We start from the raw sequence: 27,854 nt of genomic DNA, 5'->3' as shown, positions 1-27,854 counted from the left end.
AATTATGTTCAATTATGTTTCAACTTTTCTTGAAAATTCCCTACTGATTCATCTGTTTACAATAGATATAAAGTAAAACTTCAAATAAGCACTTAAAATATTACCGGAACGTTAGTATCCAACTCAATAATCTTATCTTCTGAAGGTGAAGATTCAGTGTATTCCTTAAATTCCTTCTCTAACTTCTCAGTTTGCTTTACACTCATAGGTTTCCATCTTGCCTTCTTCTTGGTCTTTGTCTCCCAAACCACATCAGAACTTATATATAAAAGCAAAAATCACAGTACTAGTTTATAAACATTCTCCTTTAGACAAGTTTATGACATGAATTACAATATATACAGTAAAATTTTGTAATGGTCTCAATTACATACAAGCACATGATAATTTAAAAAACAAAAATTCATTCAACTAGTATTTACTGAACTTCTGCTACGACCAGGCACTAATCTAGGTAGCAGGGATATATCACTGAACATCTCTGCCCTTCTGGAGTTTCATTCTAGCTGGAGAGTGACAGAAGATAAATGTTGTTATTGTTATGTGCCGTCAAGTCGAACCTGATCATAGCGACCCCTCCTTGGGTTTCCGAGGTGGTATAACTACGGAAGTAGATTGCCCAACCTTCCTTCCAAGGACTGGCTGGTGGGTTTGAACCACCAGCCTCCTGGTTAGCAGTAAGTGCTTTACATACTACACTAACATAATAAATTAATAAGTTTAATATAGTAGTAGGTGAAGATGCATTTGAAAGAAGAAATAGTAGAAAGGGTAAGGGGGATCTAGAGTATTGGGATATGTGAATTGGAACAGAAAGGTTGGGAAATGTCTTATTTATCTTTGCATTCAAATCACATAGCAAAGGAGACAGTACATAATAATAGGTGTAAAAATACCTCCAAAAAAACACCTTCGCTGCCACTGAATCAATCCCAACTCAAAGAGACCCCCATTGGGTTTCTGAGGCAGTAAATCTTTATGGAAGTAAAATGCCCAACCTGCCTTCTGAAGAGGGGCTGGTAGGTTTGAACCACCAACCTTTTGATTAGCAATCAAAATGCCTTAAATCAATTTCCTTATTTGACCTTTTTATTTACATAATAAACATTTGTATTTTTAAAATAGTAATAAAAATTTCTTAAAATTGTTTTTAAAATTCCTTTTAAAATGGTACTGGTTTTACTTAAAGAGAATCAGACATTTATAGTTAGATAAATTTACATAAATATTAAACTTAAATCTAGATCATACCTTTAATATACATTATTTCTTTGACCTTTTAACTCAAGCACAGGATTCAAGCAACATTATGCTGTTTATATAAGTGGAAGAAATGGTCTCAAATTTATTCATGTGTTTATAAATAAGAACAAGGGCATAAAGGGAGAGAAAATAGTATTACAGTTGACTTCTTAGACAGGGAATGTAAATAAGTACAGTAGTACCTTATTGGGTCTGAAAGTGCCATGGTCAAGCCAGAAAGTGATTGTGTTTACTGTCAATTCCCCAACAACTGCTTAAGGTGCAACTATAGTATACACTGTGCTAGGTGGTGATGGACATTAAGCATTTTTTCTATGACATGTTAAATAAAGTATTACTTTTCATAAGTTGAATAAACATAACTTTCAAGAGAACTGAGAGGATTAACAACATAATGAAGGATTCAAATACATTTAAATTCTGACATTTCATTATTTCATAAGGCCAAAAATTTTTTTCTCAGCACTTTTAAGTAAGCATTATCTCTGTACTAATGAACAGTCAAAAAGAAAAATTTAAACTAAATTACTTTAAATTTCACAATCATGATTTCTTAGTAATTAAGAACTGATCATTTAAATGTATGCAAATCTTAATTTATCTAACCTTGTAATGCCGATATAGGCTACTTCTTGTTTTGTGTAATTGTTGACAAGAGAAATTCCAACATCTTGTAATGCCAACACAATTTCTTGCTCTGCTAACTCTGCTTTCTCACTTTCATATGTTACTTTAAATACCCTTGGGTCTTCAGTGAATAAAATAATGCGTTGTAAGCCTTCAAAGAATGAAACTAAATAAATGGTCGTTTTCCCCATATTTATAGGTGTCATCATATCCTAAAACAAAACAATGAAAATATTAAAAATACAGTTTGACCACTAGATTACATATTTCAAAAATGAAAATAATAAGGGCACCTACTTCATAGGGCTGGAGCAGCAACTAAAATGAATTTGTATATGTACAATACTTGGGAATTCACATCATAATCATTTGATGTTAGCTACTGCTATTATATGAAGCTATTAATTAGAAAAACAAGTCAAATGTTTAAGTTCCTTCAATATTTTAATAAAAGCTATCTAACAGTCTTCCTTTGTGGATTTATTTATAATAAAATATACAATTTTCTCTGCTTTAACTTAACAAATGTGCTATGTGTTAAAGGTTGTTTCAGTCTCAAATTTCTATTTCCTTTCAGAGCTGAATAAGAAATAGGATAAAAAATATCTGCCTGCCAGCTCATGTGCCTGCTCTGAAAAGCATTAATTACATTATGAAAGCAGGAGAAAGTCCTTACGTGAGCACTGTACTGATATAAGGATCTTAAAGTTCAGTGACAAGACAAACGGCAATATTTAACAATGAGCCATGAATTTTTGGTTACTCACATACTCTGATTAACAGAAAATTATATAGTAACATTGATGCTACAATTCACAAAAATTAAAACTTGAAACATAACCATAAAATCAGTATCTAAGAATATTAATGTTATTTAAATACTCTCTATACTAAAATATACAGCATTAAAACTCAATGGAACTAATTTCTTATTTCCAAATAATTCAAAAGTTTTTCTAACATCTTGTAGTGAATTTCAGATTGTAAACCTGAATTATCATGATGATACAAATACAAAAAGCACTGACAGACTATTTAGTTTTACATTCAAATACATATTTTTCTGAGTAAATCTAATATATAAGAATTAAAATATGTAAGAGAGGTCAACTACAGGTAACGCTATTAAATAAATTTAAAAACCAAAATTCAAACCCTCCTGGGCTCCTTAACCACAACACTGGAAGACAATGGAAATATATCATCAACATGCTAAGAGCAAATTACTCTGAACTCAAAATTACTTACATAGCAAAAAATATCCTTCCATTCAAAACAGTAGGGAGCTCTAGTGGCATAGTGCCTAAGGCATTTGACTACTAACCCGAAGGCTGGCAATTCAAACCCACCAGTCACTTCTCAGAAGGAAGATTGGGCAATCTACTTATGTAGTGACAGGCCTCACAAACCCAAGGAGGGGTTGCTATGAGTCAGATCCTACTCGACAGCAGTGAGTTTTTTTTTTTTTTTTAAATTCCAAACAGTATACAAAATAAAGATTGTTGTTGTTAGGTGCTGGCCAGTCGATCCCAACTCATAGCAACCTTATGTACCGTAGAACAAAACACTGCCTGTCCTGCGCCATCCTCACAATCTTTGCTAACCCTTAGCCCATTGTTGCAGCCACTGTGTCAATCCATCGTGTTGAGAGTCTTCCCCATTATCTTTCTCTCTCCACTTTACAAGCAGGATACCCGTCTCCAGGGACTGGTCTCTTCTGATCACATGACCAAAATAGATGAGATGAAGTCTGGTCATTCTCAGTTCTAAGAAGCATCCTGGGTGTACTTCTTCCAGGACAAATCTGTTCTTCTGGCAGTCCATGGTATTCCAGTATTCTTCACCAACCCACAATTCAAAGGCATCAGTTTTTCTGTGGCCTTCCTTATTCACTGTCTAGCTTTCACATGGATATAAGGCAACTGAAAATGCCATGGCTTAGGTTAGGTGTACCTTAGTCTTCAAAGTGACATCTCTGCTCTTCAACACTTTAAGGATTTCTTTTGCAGATGTGTCCAGAGCAATATGACATCTGATTTCTTCCATGAGTGCTGACTGTAGATCCAAGTAAAATGAAATCTTTGGCAAATTCCATCTTTTCTTCACTTATCATGATGTTGCCTCTACTTTTACATTTGTGAGGATTTTTGTTTTCTTTAAGTTGAGGTGTAATCCATACTGAAGACTGTAGCCTTTGATCTTCATCAGTAAGTGCTTTAAGTCCTCTTCACTTCCTGAAAGCAAGGCTGTATCATTTACATGTCACAGGTTGTTACTGAGTCTTCCTCCAATCTTGATGCCATGTTTCTCTTCATATTGTCTAGCTTCTCCAATTACTGGCTCAGCACACAGAGTGAAAAATATGATGAAAGGATACAATCCTGATGCACACCACTCTTGATTTTAAACAATTCAGTATTTCCTTGTTCTGTCTGAATGACAGCCTCTTGGTCTATGTACAGGTTCCTTTGTTGTAAAACAAAGGTACTTGCAAGAAATCAAGAAGCCCAGTAGTTAAGCACTCAGCTGCTAACCAAAAAGTCAGTGGTTAGAACCCACCAGAAGCTCTGTGGTAGAAAAATGTGGCAGTCTGTTTCTGTAAAGACTACAGCCTTAGAAATCTTACAGAGAAGTTCTACTCTGTCCTATAGGGTCACTAGGAATCAACTCGATGGCAATGGTTATGGTTAGGTTTTTGGACAGATATAAAAACTACCAAAGTTCACCAGCAACAAAGAGTTAGTCAGGGAAATTATGCACAAGGAATTAGCCAGCAGCAGATACCAATAAAAACTAAGGAAAAAATGAAAAACTACAAAAATACTCAAAAGACATGTAGATACTAGAGTTTCTGAGATATCTGAAGTAACTATGACTAAGACATTCAAGGGATTAAATGACTACAATAAAGAACTTTGGAACAAAAATTTCTAAAATAGAAATTCTAGAAATGAACATTTCAATAAGTGAAATTAAGAACTCAAAGCAAAAATTTAGCAGATTATGCACAGCAAGAAGTATACGGAAGATATAGGTCAGAAGAAAATATCGGTACTAAAGAGAAACCATACAACCATGAACAATACAGAAAACTTTCCTACCACGTAGCATATGATATTTATGTGGTTTTCTGCATTGTAATTATGGAGTTCTAAGGTAAGAGAACCAACACTCATCTGTGAGTCTGTTGTACTGTAGTGGCTTGTGTGTTACTGTCATGCTGGAAGCTATGTCACCAATATTTCAAACAGCAGCAGGGCCACCCATGGTAGACAGGTTTCAGAGCTTCCAGATTAAGACAGACTAGGAAAAAGGACATGGCTAAGTCTATATCTGGAAAAAAAAAAAAAAGTTGGCCACTGAACATCTTATGAATAGCAAGGAAACACTGTGTAACATAGCACCAGAAGATGAGTCCCTCAGGTAAGAAGGCATTCAAAATATGACTAGGGATGATAAAGAAGACTGGGGAAGATGCCTCCTCAAAGTAGAGTATACCTTAATGACATGGATGGAGCAAAGCTTTTGGAACCTTCATTGGCTGACATGGCATGACTCAAAATGAGAAGAAATAGCTGTAATCATCCATTAATCAGAATGTGGAATGTAAGGAGTATAAATCCAGGAAAAATTTAAGTTGTCAAAAATGAAACAGAATGCATAAAGATCAATATCCTAGGCATTAGTGAACTGAAACAGACTAGTATTGGTCATTTTGAATAGGACAATCACATGGTCTATTATGTTGACAATGACATAATATTTAAGAGGAGTGGCATGCCATTTTATCATCGAAAAGAATATTTCAATATCTATCCTGAAGTACAATGCTGTCAGTGACAGGATTATATCCATATATGCCTACAAAGAAGACTAGTTAATATGACTATAATTCAAAGTTATGTACCAACTACTATAGCCAAAGATGAAGAAATTGAAGATTTTACCAACTTCTGCAGTCTGGAATAGATCAAACATGGAAACAAGTTATATTGATAATTACTGGTGACTAGAATGTGAAGGCTGAGAACAAAGAAGCAGCATCACTAACTAGAAAATATGGTTGTGGTGATAGAAATTATCCTGGAGATCACATGATAGAATTTTGAAAGACCAACAGCTTATGTATAGCAAGTAACTTTTAAATAACATAAATGGCAACTATACATGTGGACCTCACCAGATGGAATACACACGAATCAAATTGAACACAACTATGGAAAGAGGTGATGGAGAAGATCAATACCATCAGTCAGAACAAAGCCAGGGGCTGACTGTGGAACAGACCATCAATTGCTCATGTGCAAATTTAAGTTGAAGCTGAAGAAAATTAAAACAAGTCCACAAGAGCTAAAATATGACCTTGAGTATATTCCACCTAATTTAGAGGCCATCTAAAGAAGATAACCTGAAGTGACGAAGACCTGATGAGTTGTGGGATGACATCAAGAACATCATAAATGAAGAAAGCAAAAGGTCATTAAAAAGATAGGAAATGAAGACCAAAATGGATGTCAGAAGAGACTCTGAAACTTGCTCTTGAAAGGTGAGTAGATAAAGCAAATGAAAAAAATGATGAAATAAAATGTCTGAACAGAAGACTTCTCAAAGGGCAGCTTGAGAGAACAAAGTAAAGTATTAGAATGAAATGTGCAAAGACCTCAGCATTTCTCAAAATGAAAGAAATGAAAAAAATTCAAGCTTCAAATTGCAATAATGAAGGATTCTATGGGCAAAATATTGAGTCACGAAGGAAGCATCAAAAGAAGATGGAAGGAATACACAGAGTCATTATACCAGAAAGAACTGATCAATGTTCAACCATTTCAGGAGGTAGCATATGATCAAGTACCAGCGTACTGAAGGAAGAAGTCCAAGCTGCACTGAAGGAATTGGTTTAAAAAAAAAAAAAGGCTCCAGGAATTGACAGAATGCCCACTGAGACGTTCAAACAGATGCAGTACTAGAGGTGGTCACTCTCTTATGCCAAGAAATTTGGAAGCTAACCTGGCCAACTGATTGGAAGAAACCCATATTTGTATCCATTCCAAAGAAAGGTGATGCAACAGAATGTGGAAATTATCAAATAATATCATTAACATCACATGCAAGTAGAATGTTTCTGAAGACAATTAAAAAATGATTGCAGCAGTACATTGATAGGGAGCTGCTAGAAATTCAAGCCAGATTCAGACGAGGACATGAAACAAGGGATATCACTGCTGATGTCATATGGATCTTGGCTGAAAGCCAAGAAAACCAGAATGATGTTTACTTGTCTGCCAATAACAAGCATACTGCCAGCAAATTTGATTGACTATGCAAAGGCACTGGATGTGTGGATCATAACAAAATATGGGTAACACTACGAAGAATGGCAATTCCAGAATACTTCTGTGGTACAGTGAATTACTTGGTATAGCTCTTTTAGCCATGGTCTCTGTGACACCCATAAGATGAATGGTGGAACTATGTAAATGCGAAGTGCTTGTAGCCCACCAAGGGAACTGGACAGCATACTAATAATGCAAACAAGGTACACTGCATCCTTGTGGGGGTGGGACCATGGGAATAAGGTAAATGGAAAACTAATGCTTTGTTGGTCAGTTCTGTTATCCCACTAGGCTTAAAATGAGCCCTCCCAGAGGCAGAAAGGGAGATCTCACTACCATCAAGAAAGCAGAGCTGGAAATGGAGTAGAGCTCATCCTTGTACCCAAGATCCCTGTGTGAGATGGTGATGGCAGCAGTAGCAGCAGAACTGAGAGACTGGAATGAGACATAGCGGTAGGCTTGCTGGCACATGGAGTGAGAAAGCTCTGTGTCTTTGGGGAAGAAGCTTGCTGGCAGTATGCTTGTTATTGGCAGAGCTGAAAGAGCTTGGCAACATTTGTCTGAGCAAAGCAGAGGCCCAGCCAAGACCAAGGGCCAGAGAGGCATGCCTGAGGGCATAACAGAGGAGAGACTGTCCTGATGGAAGAACTGTATCCTGAGCACATTCCTGACCCTAAATTGTAACCTGTTACTTCTCTAATAAACCCCATAATCATGAGCATTGTCTGTTGAGTTCTGTGTGGCCACTGCAATGAATTATCAAAACCAGCAGAGAAGTAGAGTGTGGTGGGCAGGATGGTTGGTGTCAGAGTTGGTAAAAAGGTTGGAGGTTGGTGGCATGTCTGACTTTCGCCTCACAGCAATAAGCTTTAGGCTACTGGTGTTGCTCTTTCTCTGTCCCCTTTGTGAAGTTGGAAGAGGTCAGAAGAGAATGCTATCCCTATTCCTTGTATGTAAATTGACTGTGCTCATGAGGAATTTTACACAGATCAAGCAGCAGTTGTTCCAATGGAACAAGGGGATACTGCATGGTTTAAAATCAGGAAAGCTGTGAATCAAGGTTGTAATCTTTCATCATACTTATTCAATCTGTATGCTGAGCAAATAATCAGAAAAGCTGAATTATATGAAGATCATGGCATTGGGATTGTAGAAAGACTTTTAACAACCTGTGATATGCGGGTGACACAACCTTGCTTGTTGAAAATGAAGATGACTTGAAGCACTTACTGATGATGGTCAAAGACTACAGCCTCCAGTATGGATTACACCTCAACATAAAGAAAACAAAAATTCTCATAATAGAACCAATAACCAACATCATGATAAATGGAGAAAAGACTGAAGTTGTCACGGATTTCACTTACTTGGGTCCACAATCAATACCCATGAAAGCAGCAGTCAGAAAGCATCTACAAAAGATCTTTTTAAAGTGTTAAGAAGCAAAGATACCACTTTGAAGACTATGGTACACCTAACCCAAACCATGGTATTTTCAAATAATCATCTATAATCATCTCATATGCATGTGAGAGCTGGCAGTGAATAAGGAAGACCACAGAAGTATTGATGCTTTTGAATTGGCAAAGAATATTGAAGGTAACATGGACTGCTAAAAGAACAAGCAAATCTCTCTTGGAGGAAGTACAGCCAGAAGGTTCTTTAGAAGCAAGAATGGCTAGACTTTGTCTCTCATACTTTGGTCATATTGTCAGAAAGGACCAGTCTGTGGAGAAGGATATCATGCTGGGTGAAGTACAGGGTCAGCAAAAAAGGGGTTAGACCTTCAATGAGATGGACTGACACAGTGGCTACAATAATGGGCTCAAGCATGGCAATGATTATGAAGATGGTGCAGGACTGAGCAGTGTTTCGTTCTGTTGTATACAGAGTCACTATGAGTTAATACCAACTTGACAGCACCTAACTACAACAACAAGGAATAAGAAAGGAGCCCTGGTAGCACAATGGTTAAAACACTTGGCTGCTAACAGAAAGGTTGGTGGTTTTGAACCCATCAGCCACTTTGCGGGAGAAAATATCTGATGATCTGCTCCAGTGAAGATTACAGCCTATGAGACACTATGAGCACATCAGGTTGAGTGCAACCAACTTGATGACAACCAACAACAAGGTAAGAGAAAGAGAGAAGTACAAGCAATATATGAAGAGAATTTTCCAAACCAGAAAAAGGACTAAAAGCCACTATTTCAGGAAGTACAATAATCAGGAAAATAAATACAGAGAAAATCATAGCTACTAAATTTGTTGAAACCCAGTGAAAAGTGATGAAACTTATAGATTTACTATTATTGCTAGATACATGCTCAACAAAGTAATCATATTTCTATATACTATCAATAAACTATTAAAAATGAAATAAAACCACTATTATTAATAAGAGCATTAAATATATATATATATATATATATATATTAATTTGGGAATAAATATAACAAAATATGTTTAACCTCCACAAAGAAAATTCAAAAACATCAAAAATACCTATATAAATGAAGAGGTATGTTCATAAATTAGGATAGTTACTATACTTAAATGTCAGAACTCCCAAAATTTATCTACAGAAAAAGTCCAATCAAACTTCCAGTAGATATATTTTTGGAAATTGTCAAACTGATGCTAAAATCTGTACAGAAATGATAAATGCCAAGAATAGCTAGTATAATCTTGAAAAAATAAATGTAGGTTAAAGGCTTACACTACTATATCTAAAGCTTTATAAAATTACAGTTACTAAGACGGTGTGGTACTGACCAAAGGAGAGACAACTAGACCAATGAAACAGAATGGAGAGTCCAGAAAAAGACTCATATATAAAAGGACATTTGGCTCCTGACAAAGGTGGCACCAGGGAACAGTAAAGAAAGAACTGACTTCTCTTCAGTAAATGGTGCTGTGTCATTTGGCTATTCATATGGGGAAACAAAACTTAAGTGCTATTTCATATTAAACCAAAAATCACCTTCTAGGTAGTAGAATGAAGGACCAAGAACAGCCAAGGTGCCTTTTAACCTCTGCTCAATATCATCAGTCAGAACAAAGCCAGGACCGCACTGTGGAACAGACCAGCAATTTTTCATATGCAAATTTAAGTTGAAGCTGAAGAAAATCCACGAGAGTCAAAATACAACCTTGAGGGTAACACATCTGAATTTCGAGATCATCTGAAGAATAGATTTGATGCATTCAATACCAATGACTGAAGACCAGATGAGTTGTGAGAAGACATCATGGACATCATAATGAAGAAAGCAAAAGGTCATTAAAAAGACAGGAAAGGAAGAAAAGACCAAAATGGATGTCAGAAGAGACTCTGAAACTTGCTCTTGAATGGAGAGTAAGTAAAGGGAATGTAAAGAGATGATGAAATAAAAGAGCTGAACAGAAGATTTCAAAAGGTGGCTCAAGAAGACAAAGTAAAGTATTATAATGCAATGTGCAAAGACCTGGAGTTAGAAAATCAAAAGGGACAAACACACTCAGCATTTTCATGCTAAAAAACTCTGAGCTGGATCTGACTAGAGGGCAGTGAGTTTGGTTTTTTGGTTTTATATCTTGAAAGCGATCTACTAAGGACACCCCATACAGGAATTCTGCCCCATTAACATAAGAAAATAACTCATTCCCAACTGGGATTATAACCATAGACAAACAGGTTCAAAAAACAAACATTTTGGAGGACACAATTCAGCTCATAACAGCAGTACTGAAGCAAAAAAACCTGAAGAAAAAAATTCAATCCTCAAATTGCAATACTGAACATTCTATAATAGAATAAAATACAAATTCTTAGGATTTTTAATAAAATGAACAAATGCAAAAAATAAAAGTCAGTCCTAAGTTTCAAAAGTCTTTCTCTAAGAGCTCCCTGTTCCAAAGATAACATTTAGAGAGAACTGCTGGCTTATGTAGAGGCAGAAAAAAAATAATAACTAGAGTAAGAAAGTAACATTGGATTAGGAGACAAGTTAAGGCAAAATTTGAAGGACAAGTAAAATTTTAATAAAACAAATTCTGACAGTCTTTAAAAAATGTTTACACATAACTTTATCATCATAACAAATAAATCAAAAAGAAAACAGCCAGCTATCCAGAAACAAATTCTGTACATTTAAGCCAGTTAATTCCTAAACATTTCTCAAAAAAAAAAAAAAAAAAAATCCAAACACATTGTTCTAGAGTCGATTCTGATTCCTGGCGAGCCTACAGGACAAAGTAGCACTGGCTCCCAAGGTTTATAAGGCTGTGATCACTACAGGAGCAGATTGACCAGGCTGATCTCTTGAAGAACAGTCAGCAGCCCCTAACCTCTGATCCTTCAGTTAGCAGCTGAGCAGCTGGGCAGTGTAATCCTCCTAAAGGTTTCTAACGGTTCCTTAAATCCACTACATGGATGTCAATGCAAAGAAGACATCTGCTCATGAGGTTAAATGCTGAAGCGCTTCTCTAAGCAAAGCTTTGTCTTCATAACAAAGTAGAAATAGATCATGCTGTAGATTTAAAAGAGAAGAAAAAAGACTTTCTAGTTTTTTAAACATTTTTGGTAATAATAAAGCTTGAATATTGCTCTTTAAATCTTAGGGTTTTTTGTTTTTTTTTTGAGGGGGGTAAGTGTAGGTACAAATCAGCCCTAAAAAAACAAGCAAGAACATACCTTAAAAACAGAAAGCTTCTGAGAACTTCATAATCAACTTGGTACTTACATCCTTTTGTGTCACTTCACCGTGGCTTTTTCCACATTTCCACTTCAGCTTCCTAGAGCCCACTGGATCAGCCCATGTATAAAACACTGCTTTGCCAGGAGGGAGGGAGTCTTCTATTTGACTGAGAGAACTGACACAAGTAGTAAAAATTTGCATTAAATTAAATACAGGTATATGGATAGATAAAAAATTCAAATTAATACTTGGTTAATTCTTACTCCATTAATTGAGATTTATGTAAGACCAGGCTGAAATTTTTTCTTCATAACGAAAAAGGGGTTTCTTAAGAAAAAGATTTAAATATTTAAAGGAAATATTTATGCTACTTGGAAAATAAAGGCTGAGTCTTTGAAACTAGTTTGTTAAATTTTCAAGTATAAATTAATTATGCAAGAAATTTATTTCCTGTTTTGCCTATACTAAATGTAAGAGGATTTAATTGGTAATGCTTTCCTAAGTTTTGGTCTTTCTGTAACAAAACAATACAGCTCAGTTACTTTTAAACGCCAGGAGACATGGTATGCAAATTTAAAATACTCAATCAATTAACTGAAAGATTCCTAGAAAGGAAAAAAAAATAGAGAAGGTAAATAATGAAGTGTAACTTTCCTGAGCTCAAGAAGGAACTGAAACTACAGATTCAGAGTTCACTGAGTATCAGACAAAATTAATGAAAATAGAATTCTGTCCTAGACCTACCTTTGTAGAATGTTTAAATTTAAGAAAGTAGAAAAAAACAACTCCACAAAAAAATAATATTTATCCAGAAAGAAATAAAAATGAGGAGAAAGATTATGACTAAAGTTTTTATGTCAAGTTGTCATTAATTTGTAAGAATCAAAAATCCATTGTTCAACTGATTTCTGCTTGAAGTAGACTTGCCTCACAGGGTTTCCAAGGCTGTAAATTTTTAAATCTGTAAATCTTTATAGAAGAAGACTGCCACATCTTTCATTCCTTGATGAGGCTGGTGAGTTCTATTGAATTCACTGCAAAATATTCCTTATGAATAAATGGGCTATCTAGGTAGGGAATGGAATTCAAAGAAAACAAACTAAATCATGGTCCTTAGAATGGTAACTATGTACATGTACAAGTCTTAACCTCTTAAGAAATGACAATATGATATAACAAAGCTATAATCCATGTATGCAAAGGAGTTAGGGAAGATTGGGAGTGTAGGCTGGGATAGTGAGATAAAGAATTCAATAGGAGTAGCAGAAAGTTACACATATAATACAGGTTTAAAACAAAAACAAAAACACGAAGGACCCAGAGCATTCAGTAAAAAAAAAAAAAATTGTCTTAAGCACAGACTAAGATCTAAGCAACAGAAAAAGAAGATTTTAGACAGGTGGCCTAGAAGATTTTTATTTTGAAAGATATATCACAGCAAATTGAAACAAATATGTTAAGAGAAGTACTGAATCATCAAGATCCAATTATGATCCTTAAGACAGCTAAGGGAGCTCTGGTAGCATAGTCGCTAAGACACTTGCCTGCTAACCAGAGGGCTGGCGGTTCAAACCCACCAGCCACTCCTCGGAAGGAAGGTTGGGCAATCCTACTTCTGTAGTAATACTGCCTCGGAAACCCAAGGAGGGGTCGCTATGAGTCGGGGCCGACTCGACAGCACATAACAACAACAACAACAACAACAAGGCAGCTAAAAGTGTAGCAATTTTTTCCCACACACCTCAGTAAGAAGGTTTGAAATAAATCTGAAGTGTCAATCTTTACATACTGATATTAAAAATATGAAAAATTTCAAGCATACATAAAATTCTGAGACTGATGATAAACTCTAATATATTTCTTGCCACCTTCAACAAGTTTCAAGCTTTTGCCACACTTGCTTAAGCATTCTCCTTTTCCTTTCTTGTTTTGTTTGAAACATTTAAAAGTGAATTCTATTAAACAAAGAATTACCATAACTCAGCAATTCCACATGTTGGTATATTTCCCCAAAAATTGAAAACAAATATTCAAATAGTGTATAGACTGCATATTCATAGCAACACTATTCATAATATCCAAAAGGTGGAAACAATCCAAATGTCTATCAATGAATAAATGAATAAACAAATGTGGTACATATATAGGCACTCTGGTGATACACTGGTTAAAGTGCTTGGCTCGAAACTGAAAGGTCAGTGGTTTGAACCCATGAGCTGCTCCGTGGCGGTAAGATGAGGCAGTCTGCTTCTGTAAAGATTTACAGTCTTGGAAATCCTAAGGGGTGGTTTTACTCTGTCCTATAGAGTTGCTATGAATCAGAATTGGCTTCATAGCAATGGATTTAATGAGGTTTTGGTACATACTTACAATGAAATATTATTTATCCAAAACAGAGAATGAAATACTGATACATGGTATAACATGGATGAACCTCAAAAGCATTATGTTAAGTGAAAGAAGCCAGACACAAAATGACAGATACTGAATGATTCCACTTATATGAAATATCTAAAATAGGTAAACCCATAGAAGCAGAACATAAACAGGTGGTCGCCAGGGAAAAGAGGGAAACTGTTTAATAGATGCAAGGTTTGATTTTGGAGTGATAGAAATAGTTTGGAAGTAGGCAGCTTGTGGTTACACACCGTTATTTTGAATATACTGAATACTACTCAATTGATCACTTTCAAATAGTTTTTGTTATATGAATTTCACCTCATTTGAAAAAAAAGGAAATTCTAGATGTATCATGTCATTTTTATCCCTAGATACTTCAGTATATATTTCTTTAAAAATGAAGATGTTGTTTTACATAGTCATTACCAATGTTTATATTCTTAAGAAATCATCAAAAAGTCAATGTCTCTTCACCTAAACTGTACAAAATTTAGGAGTTACTATATTTTTAATGGGAGCTCTTGTAGCATAGTGGCTAAGACACTTGCCTGCTAACCAGACAGCTGGCGGTTCAAACCCACCAGCCACTCCTCGGAAGGAAGGTTGGGCAATCCTACTTCCGTAGTGATACTGCCTCAGAAACCCAAGGAGGGGTCGCTATGAGTCAGGTATGACTCGACGGCACATAACAACAACAACATATTTTTAATAGGACCTCTAGTGGCTCAGTTCCTAAGGCATTTGACTGCTAACCAGAAGGTTGGCAGTTCAAACCCACCAGCTGCTCAGCAGAAGGAAGTGAGGCAATCTACTTCCATAAAGATTTACCACCTTGGAAAACCCACTGGGGTCCATGGGGATTACTATGAGTTGGAATTGACTCAGTGGCAGTTAGTTTGTCTTTGTCATATTTATGATAATTTTCTTACCTTTGCTTATATTGAACAACATCATTCTTGGTGTGATTTATTAACAGAAAAGGAGCTGCTCCATCATGATAATCTGAAAATGTAATAACTGTAGAATGCTCAGCCAAATTAACTTCTGCTATAATGCCTCCAAGCTAGAAGAAAAGATTCTTTAGTGTGATTATTTTCCCTACAAATATTAATTAGTAACATTAAATAATAAAACTATTCCTAACTTATAATTTAATAATTTTCTAATAATTTAGGGAGAAATCTAGCATTTTGCAATGCATGCCTGAATTACCATCAATCTTTAATTGTTGCATGCAGACAGGAAAAATCACAAACACGGCATATTCTAGTATTCTAGGCACTCCAACTAACTTTTTGTTTAACAACTATTTAATGTCTCTGTTTCTTACTGGTACCTTTTTCATCTATAAAAATAAATGTTCACTCATTTCTGATGATGGGAAAAAACAACCAAAGATAATAATTTGAGATAAAGAAAAAAGATACTAATAGGTATAGATTAGCTTCTCTAATGACACACACACACACACACACACACAAAATCACTCACCTCATTATCCAGATGCAACAAAATACAATTTTCTTGCTTGTTAAAATATATCTTTTTGGGAGGATCTTGACTTCTTTCAACTTGAATAAGTAGTTTATGAGAAGCATCCTCAGGCCAAAATGGGATACACTAAAAGATAGATAGATAGACAGACAGACAGATAGATAGATGGATGGATGGATGCACATATATAGGTCATTTTTAAAAAAAAAAAAAAGATTTCACTATAAATATCTGTAACATTTTAATAAATCCATCAGAGTAGACTTAAATTTTTCAAAAAATGTCTTTTCAACACTTCTCTGATTATTGGTACTAAACAGCTATAAACTGTCAAGAAGAGGTGAGTTGTCTCATTTGTAGGTTCTCTGAATACCAGCAGCAATGGGTAGTAAGCTGAAGAGCTATGGTAAGCAGTGTACTGGGGAGGAAAAAGACTTTAATGTGGTCCAGAAAAAAAGAAGACTCCAAAAGCTAGTATGTAAACCAAGAATTAAACTCAGTGGATCAGTTCAAAACAAAGGAACATTCAGGTTCCAAAAATCAAACTCAGGCTGTGGATAGTATGTGATTATTAAGCAGAAATAAAAAAATTAAAAAATGTCAAGAGTCAGGACATAGATTAAATCTAGACTTCTGGTCATCAAATAAGAGCAAAAAATTAAGTAAGTACTCAAAGGTCAGAGGAGGAAACAGAACAAGAATTTTAAGGAACAACCTGGACATCAGTGACCTGGAAAACAAACTGAACAAATAGGAAAGAGTCAAGGCATCTATCAAGAAGACTGGACAACATGCTCTGGAAGCAAAGAAAAGAATTAAAACAAGAGGAAGAGAGCCAACCTTTCCTCTTCTAAACTATTGTTAATTTTGCTCCAGTGTGACAGCCCCTAACCACTGGTCATTTTATGTATTTTAATGCAACTATACATGGTGGCGTAGTGCCGAAGGCATCTGACTGCTAACCAGAAGCCTGGCAGTTCAAATCCACCAGCCACTCCTCAGAAGGAAGGTTGGGCAATCTATTTCCATAGTGATACTGCCTCGGAAACACAAGGAGGAGTCTCTATGAGTCAGCAGTGAGTTTGGTTTTGAGAGTTATACATACATGATGTATGATCATCACTATATGACCTGGGACAATGTGACAGAAAAGAAATTAGATCCAAGTGCATTAGCTTGTTTAATGTAATTTTATTCAACCTACAAAGTTAATTATACAACTAGACAAAGGACATAGTTAAGGATATACAAAGCTTTAGATGTTCTCAATTAGGGCTTCTACAACCTAGAAGGAACTTACTATAAGCAAAGGCAAAACAGCAGCATGTTTTCCAAACATATTTCTCCTGAGGAAGTGAGAAGATGTGCTCTCTGGACACCCACAAGTCTGTTATTTCCTGGAAGCCTTAGCTAAAACATGCATCTTTGATGTTTAGTAATAGCTTACTAAACTAATAGTTCAATTATTTTTTTAAGAATTATGTGCTAGACTCTTGAGACTCCTCTGAGTCCTTATGCTAGGGAAAAAGTCAATCCCCAAAGTAGTTTTCCCAAAAAGTATAAAAACCAAACCTAACTCATTGCCATCGAATTGGATCCCACTCATAGTGACCCCTCCTTGAGTTTCCGAGGTGTTATCACTATGGCAGTAGATTGCGCAACCTTCCTTCTGAGCAGTGGCCTAGTGGGTTTGAACTGCCAGCCTTCTGTTTAGCAGTCAAATGCTTTAGGCACTACACTGCCAAAGCTCTTAGGCAACTATAGGTAAAGTAAAAATAAGCCATTAGTGGAAAAATTAAGGCAACAAAAAGAAGGTCAGAGTTGAGGTTAACAGTGACAAATTAATTATACACATATATTTATTGCTGTTGTTGTTGTTGTTGTTATTTGCCATCGAGTCGGCCCCGACTCATAGCGACCCCTCCTTGGGTTTCCGAGGCAGTATCACTACGGAAGTAGGAATGCCTAACCTTCCTTCCGAGGAGTGGCTGGTGGGCTTGAACCGCCAGCCTTCTGGTTAGCAGTCAAGTGCCTTAGGCACTATGCTACCAGAGCTCCTTATTGCTAGTCCTTCTGAAAATGCCATTCGAATGAAGCAAAGGAATATAATAAGCATAAACATACAAGGAGAACAACAAAGCTCAGGAAGTAAAAAACTCAGGTACAATGAAGTACAGAAGATGGAGTGGTAATGAAAATATGGTATTGACTGAGATTCAGATAAAGCTCCTCAGATCCCGAGGCAAAACTATTTCCTTTCTGTGGTCCTTTGTCTTGTTGTTGTTGTCAGGTGCCGTCAACTCATCTCCGACTCATAGTGACCTCGTGTACAACAGAATGAAACTGCCCAGTGCTGTACCAGCCCCATGATCCTTGTTATATCTGAGCCCATCATTGCAGCCACTGTGCCAATCCATCTCGTTGAGGGCCTCACCCTTTTTTTTTTGTCCCTCCACTTTGCCAAGCATGATATCCTTCTCCAGGGAATGGTCCCTTCTGACAACATGACCAAAGTAGGTGAGATGAAGTTTGGCCATTCTCGCTTCCAAGGAGCATTCCAGCTGCACTTCTTCAAGGCCATATTTTTAGTTCTCTTAGCAGTCCATGGTGCTTTCAGCATTCTTCGCCAACAGCACAACTCAAAAGCATTGACTCTTCTTCTATCTTCCTTTTCCATTGTCCAGCTCTCACATGCATATGAGGCGACTAAAATACCATGGCTTGTGTCAAGAGCACCTTAGCCTTCAAGGAAACATCTCTGCTCTTCAGCACTTGAAAGAGGTCTTTTGCAGCATATTTGCCCAATGCTATACGCCGTCTAATATCTTGACTGCTGCTTCCATTGGTGTTGATTATAGAACCAAGTAATATGAAGTCTTTGACAACTTAATCTTTTCTCCATTTATCATGCTGCTGCTTATTCTGCTTATTGGTCCTGTTGTGAGGATTTTTGTTTTCTTTGTATTGAGGTGAAATCCACACTTCATCAGTAAGTATTTCAAGTCACCCTTACTTTCAGTGAGCAAAGCTGTGTCGTCTGCATATCTCAGGTCGTTAATGAGTCTTCCTCCAATCCTGATGCCACGTTCTTCTTCATATAATCCAGCTTCTCGGATTATTTGTTCAGCGTACAGATTGAATAAGTATAGTATGCAGTGTCCCCTTGTTCTGTTCGAATGACAGCCTCCTGGTCTATGTACAAGTTCCTCATGAACACAATTAAGTGTTCTGAAATTTCCATTCTTCTCAATGTAATGTTAAATTTGTTATGATCCACACAAATGAATGCCTTTGCAACAGTCAATAAAACACAAGTAAACATCTTTCTGGTTTTCTTTGCTTTGAGCCAAGATCCATCTGACATCAGCTATGAAATCCCTCATTCCATGTCCTCTTCTGAATCCAGCTTGCATTTCTGGAAGTTCTCTGTCAATATAATACTGCTGCAACCGTTTTTGAATTATCTTCAGTAAGATTTTACTTGCATGCGATATTAATGATATTGTTCGATAATTTCCACATTCTGTGGGATCACCTTTCTTTGGAATGGGTACAAATATGGATCTTTTCCAGTCAGTTGGCCAGGTAGTTGTCTTCCAAATCTCTTGGCATAGCCAAGTGAGTGCCTCTAGTGTGGGATCCATTTCAATGGATATCCCGTCAATTTCTAGATCCTTGGTTCTTTGAAAAAACAGCTTGAGAGATTTATCCCCTAAGCCCTAAGGAGTCATGGCTGCCCCAGTTTTCTATCTCAGAGGGTTTATTACTTTTGTGCAGGCTGATTGACATTTCCTAGGTAAACTGTAAACAAATTTTAGTTTGATACTCTTTGTCTGGTTGGTCGATATACTATGCAAATGAAGTTTCTGTAGCCTAACATGCAGATGAAATGTCTGTTACCTAAGGAGAGGGATTAGTCAGTTGTGGCCCTGGTGGAAGGGCCGTGCCTTGAAATTGATGATGAGTTCATATATATATGTGCTAACCCCACAAAGGTTTTTGTGATAGGCAGTAGGAAGCAGCAGAAAGGAGAAAAGGCAAGAGAGAAAAGTAGCAGAGAAAAGAGGCTTTCACAGACTGAACTTACAGTTAAGTGGTTTATTAAGGAAGCAACAGGCTACAGCTCAGGCACCTCCTTGACTATAAGGGCTTTAACACTGATGATAGCAAGCGGCCCAGTGACGGGGCTCAGTGGCACAGCCAGGGATGACAGGACTAGAAGGGGCCCAGTCGCAGGGCTGGTTGTGACATTCTTGGAAGGGTCCCTGCAGCAGAGTCAGTGGTAGCAGACAGCAGGGCCATGAACAGTCTGTCCTTAGGGAATCAGAGAAGCCTGTCCTCAGGGGGTGAAAGAAAGGCCTGCATGGCCAAGAGGAAGGATGTATGGTAAAGAGAAGGTCCTGCTCACTTGCATGGCCAAGTGGAGCTGAGGCAGATATCCTGCACTGAACAAGAGAGACTTTACCTGCATGTGTCCTGATCCTGATCCTGAGCTGTAGCCTGCTGCTTCCTTAATAAACCACTTAACTGTAAGTACAGTCTGTGAGTTCTGTGTGGTCATCACATTATCGACTTCCTGAAGCCATGATGGTTGGATAAACCCTGGAGATATGGCCCTGAAAGAATCTTTAAACGATAAGCCAAAAATATCCCTTGAAGTGTTCTTAAAACCAAATACTATTGTAGCTTAGCTAATAAAAAAGGTCTGCCTTGGGCACCATGCTGCTTGAAAAACTATCTATTTGGGATCAAACTGACAACAGCAATTCAAACAATCAGACAGGAACTTTAGGGGCAATAAATTTATATTAATGGTGAAGATTAACTCAGACAATGGTGAGAATGACTGCACAACTCAGAATGTAATCAGTGTCACTAAATGGTACATATAGGAACTGTTGAATTGGTGTATATTTGTGGATTATACACTCACAAACAAAAAATAAATAAAATTGTATTTTAAAAATGAAGCTAGAAGACGGTGGGATTAAATCTACAACATGTTGAGTAAAGCTATCAATCTAGAAATTATCATAAAGCAGGTGATAAAACTTTTACAAATAAGTACAAACTGATGGTATTTACCTTCAAAATAAGATCTAAAGGAAATTCTAAAGAATATATTTCAAGAAGGATGATCCAGGTTTTATACACAAGGACACACAACAAGGAATAGTGAATAAACATAATACACCACTTCTACAGACCTTAAAGGTCTTCAAAAGGAAATACATTAAAATAAATAAATAAATAAACCCTCAATATTCTTTATCTAAAAAAGATCCTATCAACACCAGGTAGTCTTTCAGAAAGCTTTTAACCTGAGGTCTAATAGCTAGTGATGCAGTAGAATCAAAATTTTACTCTTATGTTACTGCCTTCTCCAAACAACTTGAAGAAAAGTCTGGTTTAACCTACCCTTGGAACCTAATAGGTTCCAAGAGAGAATAAATCATTTTCTTCTCTTTTGAGGAGCTCTGGTAGCATAGTGCCTCAGGCACTTGACTGCTAACCAGAAGGCTGCCGGTTCAAACCCACCAGCCATTCCTCAGAAGGAAGGTTGGGCAATCCTACTTCCATAGTGATACTGCCTCGGAAACTCAAGGAGGGGTCGCTATGAGTCGGGGCTGACTCGACAGCATATAACAACAACAACATACCTTACCTAGTCTTCCACTGCTGTACATACCCTATTGATTTAAAAAAACAAAACAAAACAAAAAAAAACCCACCAAACTCACTGCCATCAAGCTGGATCTGACTCACATGACCCCTCCTTGAGTTTCCCAGGTGGTATCACTATGGAAGTAGATTGCCCAACCTTCCTTCTGAGCAGTGGCTGGTGGGTTTGAGCCGTCAGCCTTCTGGTTAGCAGTCAAATGCCTTAGACGCTACACCACCAGGCACTACACCCATTGATAAGTAATTGTTAAACGCTTATCTCTTTCATCAAGCTATGCATTCCTAGACCGTAAGGTTTGGCTTTAATAATTAACTTTCCTAGTACATAGTAGGTATTCAATAAAAGTTCAAAACAAAATGGACCAGTGGTGAGGGAATTGTTAAAACAGTACATGATGATTTCAAGTACTTAATATCATGGAGAAAAGAAAATCCAATAAGGTACATATTTGAAATTCATGTACTCACCTGCTCTAAATCAAGAGAGAGCCATTTATCATTTCCCTCTTCAGCCACTGATATACGATATTTGCTTTTGTTTTTAATCATATAGAAGGGGGTAAAGGTCACAATTCTGGTAATGTTAAAACTGCTGAGGTCTATGGTGACACCAACCTGGGGTGGGAGAGATGGAAATTAAGTTACATTGTTATAACCAGCCAATTTCAACTCATGGCAACCTTAAGTGTGTCAGAATAGATCTTGTGCTCCATAAGGTTTTCAGTGGCTAATTTTTGGAAGTAAAACACCAGGCCTTCCTTCCATGACACCTCTTGATGGGCTCAAACCTTCAATCTTTTGGTGAGAGCCAGGGATGTTAACCATTTGCATCACGAAGAGACTCCACATTATCCTAACAACCTTATAAACATTCATTCATCTTTGAGCTAGGCACGTGAATGCAGAGACCATGCTCAAATGCTGTAGCACAGAATAAGGTGTTTTTACATAAGCATAAAATTAACTCACTTGATACTCCATTTTCAGGCCTTTACATTTAACAGCTCCATGACTACCAACAGTATCAATTGAAAACTGATCCGACAATTCACTATCGGTTACCATAAGCTGAACCTAGAAGAGATTTCAAATATATTGCAATTAAACAACTTTTCAAAATCCTACCTAACAATAAATTTTCTAATTTCTAACAAAAATAAGGGAGTTCTGGTAGCGCAGTACCTAAGGCATTTGACTGCTAATCAGAAGGCTGGTGGTTCAAACCCACAAGCTACTCCTTGGAAATAAGGTTAGGCAATCTACTTCCACAGAGATACCACCTTGGAAACCCAAGGAGGCGTCGCTATGAGTTGAATCGACTAGACGGCAGTGAGTTTGGTTTTTTTTTTTTTAACACAACTAAATATTAAATTGTTAATAATCAAACCTTTCCCAATAATATATTCTAATATTTAACCTCAAATATTTGACAAATATCATTTCTATCTAGGTTTCTTAATAATTTATTCTTCAGAACTCTAAAAGCTGAAAACCAAAAACTTAACCAAACTCATTGCCACCGAGTCAACTACGACTCACAGTGGACTCCACAGGGTTTTCAAGGCTGTAAATCTTTATGAAAGCAGACTGCCTCACCCTTCTTCTACAGAGTGGCTAGTGAATTGAAACCAACAACCTTTTGGTTAGCAGTAAAATGCCTTAAACACTGTACCAACAGAGCACCTTAAAAACTAAAAAGGAGTGATAAATAGCTAAAGAATAATGGAAAGTTTTTTGAAAAAATCACATACCTTATTGTTATTAAAAAAGTGTTTTGGCTGAAAAGAAAAAAGAATTGGCTTTGTATAATTAGGTGGATGCTTTCGATGAATGCCATCTGCCTTGTATTGTAACATCCGACCAGTTTTATTGACCATCCAATAAGGACTATGAAATGCCACAACCACCTGGCCAGTATTATAAGTCACATGGACAGCAATATCTAAATCAGTCTTTTCCATTTCTGTAACACAGGTAAAGTTGATGAAACCAATGTCTTGCTGATTATGTTTTATATGATATTCACTTTTCCAATCATAATTAAGATAGTCAAGTAATTTTAAATGTAGTTTTGCATTATCCAACTCTGCAGTACACATCTGGGCAGAACATCCTTCATTTAGAGTAAAAATCCTATGTTCAATGCCCTAAAAAAAAAAAAAAAAAAAAAAACTGAAAAAGATGTTTTAAAATAATATGGCAAAGAATTCTAGCTAATTACTCCATATGCTACAAAAAATGATTTTGACATACTTCTGTCAGACAAGTATTAGAAGAAATATTCAAATTCTAACTGCCAATTGTATGAATTTCTATAAAATATTCAATCTGAGATCTGAGCTTCTATATTTTTTAAGTGGTTAAAATATATTACTTAAAGGATTATTATGAAGATTAAATAATATAATGTGAAACTACAAAGGAAATAATAAGCATAAAACATTACAGTTAGTAAAACATAAAAAAAAGTCAATCTTTTTCACTGGTGATTTTAGTTTCAAAAACTATAAAATGAAAAATATATGAGAAAATTGGTTATAATCAAAACTAAGCAATCACTACTAACTCCCATTCTTGATTTTTAAAAATCGCTCATAATCTATTTCCAACTATTATTTTTATTACATATTATGTATTTCTCAAAACTGCTCACTTTACTCCCACTTCCATAACCTTAGTTCATGTTGGTTAGTTCACTTTGATTTTTAATTTTAACAGTCTCCTAACTGCTCTCTCACCTCGTCCCCTCACTGTCTCCAACCACAGCTACATTGTCTTTGTAACACCTGATCATGTAACTTGCCTGTACTTTGGAAACTGGCAGACAGAATGTGACCTTTATAAGCATCAAATTACAAATTCATGGAGAATGGACCTTACACAGTACATCTGAGTATCTCACCAATTTTTTTCTAGCATCTTACCCTCCGTGTTTCTAATTTGTTGACCTTTTAATAAATATTCTCTAATAATGTTTAATAAATATTCTGTGTGTTTGAACATGGGTAATATAAGGAAAGATATAGTTCTCACTTGGCTAATTGTAACAAATAGCCTCCATCTGAGTAACTCAACTAGACTAGAACATAAACCCTGATCTAGGAACTATGTAAGTTTGGTAAATGTAGAAACTATGTTCATTTTATTTTTAAATCTTCACTTCCTACATGGTACCTGGCACATAGCTCAGATGCTTACTAAATATTTGTTGAACAAGAACAGTTTACAATCCCTAAACAAGATGCTTATATTCTGTGGGACAAAGAGATAGGGAAAAGAACAAAAAGTAAGCTAAGATACAGAACTGGATACAAACTTGTAGGAATAAGATTTAATATACTTCATATGTAGCCTAATAATCATGTAGAACAAGTGTGCCAGTTTAGTAGCTCAAAGGAAACGAATGTAAGGATAGAAAAGATATCAGAACAAATTGTAAATAAAAAGCAGTACAAGCAGTTTTAGGAACTGCATTTTCAACCATAGGTGTAGCAATGAGTATACCTAACACCCAAATCTTGGTTTCTAAATACCATTCTCTAATAAAATGAACTAGGGCTTCTGAAGAATTGACTGATTCTAGGGCACAGGTGGTTGCTGTTGTTAGGTGCCACTGAATCAGCTCTGACACACAGTGACCCTGTGTACAACAGAATGACACTGCTCAATCCTGTGCCATCCTCACAATCGTCCCCATGCTTCAGCCCATCATCACAGCTCTATCAATCTACATCACCAAGGATTTTCCCCTTTTTTGGCTGACCCACTACTTTACCAAGCATGATATTCTCCAGGGACTGGTCTCTTCTGACAACATGACCAAAGTAGGTGAGATAAAGACTGGCTGGCTATTCTCGCTCCTAGGGAGCATTCTGGCTGCACTTCCTCCAGGACAGGTTTGTTCATTGTTCTGGCAGTCCATGGCATTTTCAGTATTTTTCACCAATGCCACAATTCAAAGGAATCAATTAATTATCCATCTTTCACATGCATATGAGATGATTGAAAGCAGTATGGCTTAGGTTAGGCACACCTTAATCTTGAAAGTGACATCTTTGCTTTTTAACACTTAAAAGAGGTCCCTTGCAGCAGCTTTGCCCAGTGCAATATAATGTGTGACTTCTTGACTGCTGCTTCCCTGGGTATTGATTATGGATCCAAGTAAACCAAAATCTTTGACAAATTCAATCTTTTCTCCATACAGCTTATTGGTCTAGTTGTAACAATTTTCGTTTTATGTTAAAGTGTAATTTATACTGAAGGCTGTAGTCTTTGATCTTCATAAGTAAATGCTTCAAGTCTGTTTTTGTTTACCTAGTGCTGAGCTCTGGTAGCGTAGTACCTAAGGCACTTGACTGCTAATCAGAAGGCTGGCGGTTCAAACCCACCAGCCACTCCCTGGAAGGAAGGTTGGGAAATCTACTTCCATGGTGATACCACCTTGGAAACCCAAGGAGGGGTTGCTATGAGTCGAGGTCCGACTCGAAGGCACATAACAACAACAAATGCTGCTCTAACAGCAGGTACAACAAATGGGATGGCTTTAACAAACAGGAGTTTATTCTTACAATTTTTGGAGGCTAGAAGTCCAAGTTCAAAGTGCTAGGCTCTAGGGGCTGTGTGAAAGCCCCTCAACCTTGGGCTTCAGTTCTGTCTCTTGCTCCCGACCCACTGAAGCTAGAGGCATCTCTTCACTCAGGCAGCTACTGGCTGCTGAAGCTAACAAGCCCAAGGTCAACAAATAAAATGGCACAGGCCCAATGTTACCAAATCACACAGGAAGCCATTAATTCAAGTCTACTTGAAGTCCCAAGGTCGCCAGAGCATGGCAGGCTGCTTAACAATGACACAGCTACATGTAGGGTTCACCCACGCTATAAGCTAGAGACCATTCCCAAAGCTGCTGCTTATACATGTGAAACAGACCAGATCCCTAAAGCAGCTACTCAGCTGCTTGTGGTAGATCCTACTACGAAGCTGAATGCCAGTCTCATGATGGGGAATAAATAATTACTACCAGCTCCCCAGCCACTCACTAAAGCCCAGCCAAGTTGACACACAACCTTAACTATCATAAAGTTCTCTTCACATTCAGCAAGCAAGGTTGTGTCATCTGCATATTGCAGGTTGTTCATGAGTCTTCCTCCAATCCTGATGCCGCATTCATCTTCATATAGTCCAGCTTCTTGGATTATTTGCTCAGCATACAGATTGAATAAGTATGGGGAAAGGATACAACCCTGATGTACACCCTTCCTGATTTTAAACCATGCAGTATTCCCTTGTTCTGTTCGAACAACAGCCTTTTAGTCTGTGTACAGGTTCTTCATGAGCACAATTAAATGTTCTGGAATTCTCACTGCTTGCAATGTTATCCATTATTTGTTATGATTCACAGCTGAATGCCTTTGCATACTCAATAAAACACAGGTGAACATCTTACTGGTATTCTTTGCTTTCAGCTAAGATCCATCTGACATCAGTAATGATATCCCTCATCCCGTGTCCTCTTCTGAATCCAGCTTGCATTTTTGGAAGTTCTCTGTCGATATACTGCTGCAACCATTTTTTTACTTACCTTCAGCAAAATTTTACTTATGTGTGATATGAATGATATTGTTCAATAATTTCCACATTCTGTTGAATCACCTTTCTTTGGAATGGGCACAAATAAAGATCTCTTCCAATCTGTTGGCCAGGTAGCTGTCTTCCAAATTTCTTGGCATAAACAAGTAAGTGCCTCTAGTGCTGCATCTGTTCGCTGAAACATTTCAATCAGTATTCTGTCAATTCCTGGAGCCTTGTTTTTGGCCAATGCCTTCAGTGCAGCTTGGACTTCTTCCTTCAATACCATCGGTTCTTGATCATATGTTATTTTCTGAAATGGTTGAACAGTGACCAATTCTTTTTGGTACAGTGACTCTGCATATTCCTTCCATCTTCTTTTCATGTTTCTTGAATCATTACATATTTTGAATGTGAAAGTTGGAAACAAAGAAGGGTTGTAGTTGGAAATTATTGCCTTGGTGATAGATATGGTGCCAGAGACGACGATAGAATTTTGCAAGATCAATGACTTATTTATGGTAGATACCTTTTTTAACAACATAAACGATGACTACACATATCGAGCTTGACAGATGGAATACACAAGAATCAAACTGACTACATCTGTAGCAAGAGGTGATGGAGAAGCTCAGTATCATCAGTCAAAACAAGGCCAGAAGCTGACTGTGGTATAGAAGATCAACTGCTCATATGCAAGTTCAAGTTGAAGCTGAAGAAAATTAAAATAAGTCCATGAAAGCCAAAATACGACCTTAAATATAACCCACTTGAATTTAGAGACCATATGAAGCACAGATTTCATGTACTG

At 36.9% G+C, this 27,854-nt stretch overlaps 1 protein-coding gene across 1 annotated transcript in view; it reads right to left on the bottom strand.

Moving 5' to 3' along the window:
* Nucleotides 1–27,854, bottom strand: part of VPS13A (vacuolar protein sorting 13 homolog A) — a 266,157-nt gene that overhangs the window by 61,658 nt on the left and 176,645 nt on the right. Inside the window, exons 48-55 of the mRNA XM_042780717.1 lie at nucleotides 23,230–23,625; nucleotides 22,448–22,552; nucleotides 21,947–22,093; nucleotides 15,794–15,922; nucleotides 15,232–15,365; nucleotides 11,948–12,077; nucleotides 1,870–2,102; nucleotides 105–258 (exon numbers count right to left, since the gene is read on the bottom strand). Of these exons, the coding sequence (XP_042636651.1) occupies nucleotides 105–258; nucleotides 1,870–2,102; nucleotides 11,948–12,077; nucleotides 15,232–15,365; nucleotides 15,794–15,922; nucleotides 21,947–22,093; nucleotides 22,448–22,552; nucleotides 23,230–23,625 (1,428 nt within the window). The remainder of the gene's footprint in view (nucleotides 1–104; nucleotides 259–1,869; nucleotides 2,103–11,947; nucleotides 12,078–15,231; nucleotides 15,366–15,793; nucleotides 15,923–21,946; nucleotides 22,094–22,447; nucleotides 22,553–23,229; nucleotides 23,626–27,854) is intronic.

The sequence above is a fragment of the Orycteropus afer genome, unplaced genomic scaffold, assembly GCF_000298275.1.
Source record: "Orycteropus afer afer isolate SDZICR_OR568_19922 unplaced genomic scaffold, OryAfe1.0 scaffold00005, whole genome shotgun sequence".
Classification (NCBI taxonomy): Eukaryota; Metazoa; Chordata; class Mammalia; order Tubulidentata; family Orycteropodidae; genus Orycteropus; species Orycteropus afer.
Note: the sequence above shows the minus strand (reverse complement) of the source record. Positions and strands in the feature narration are given on the sequence as shown.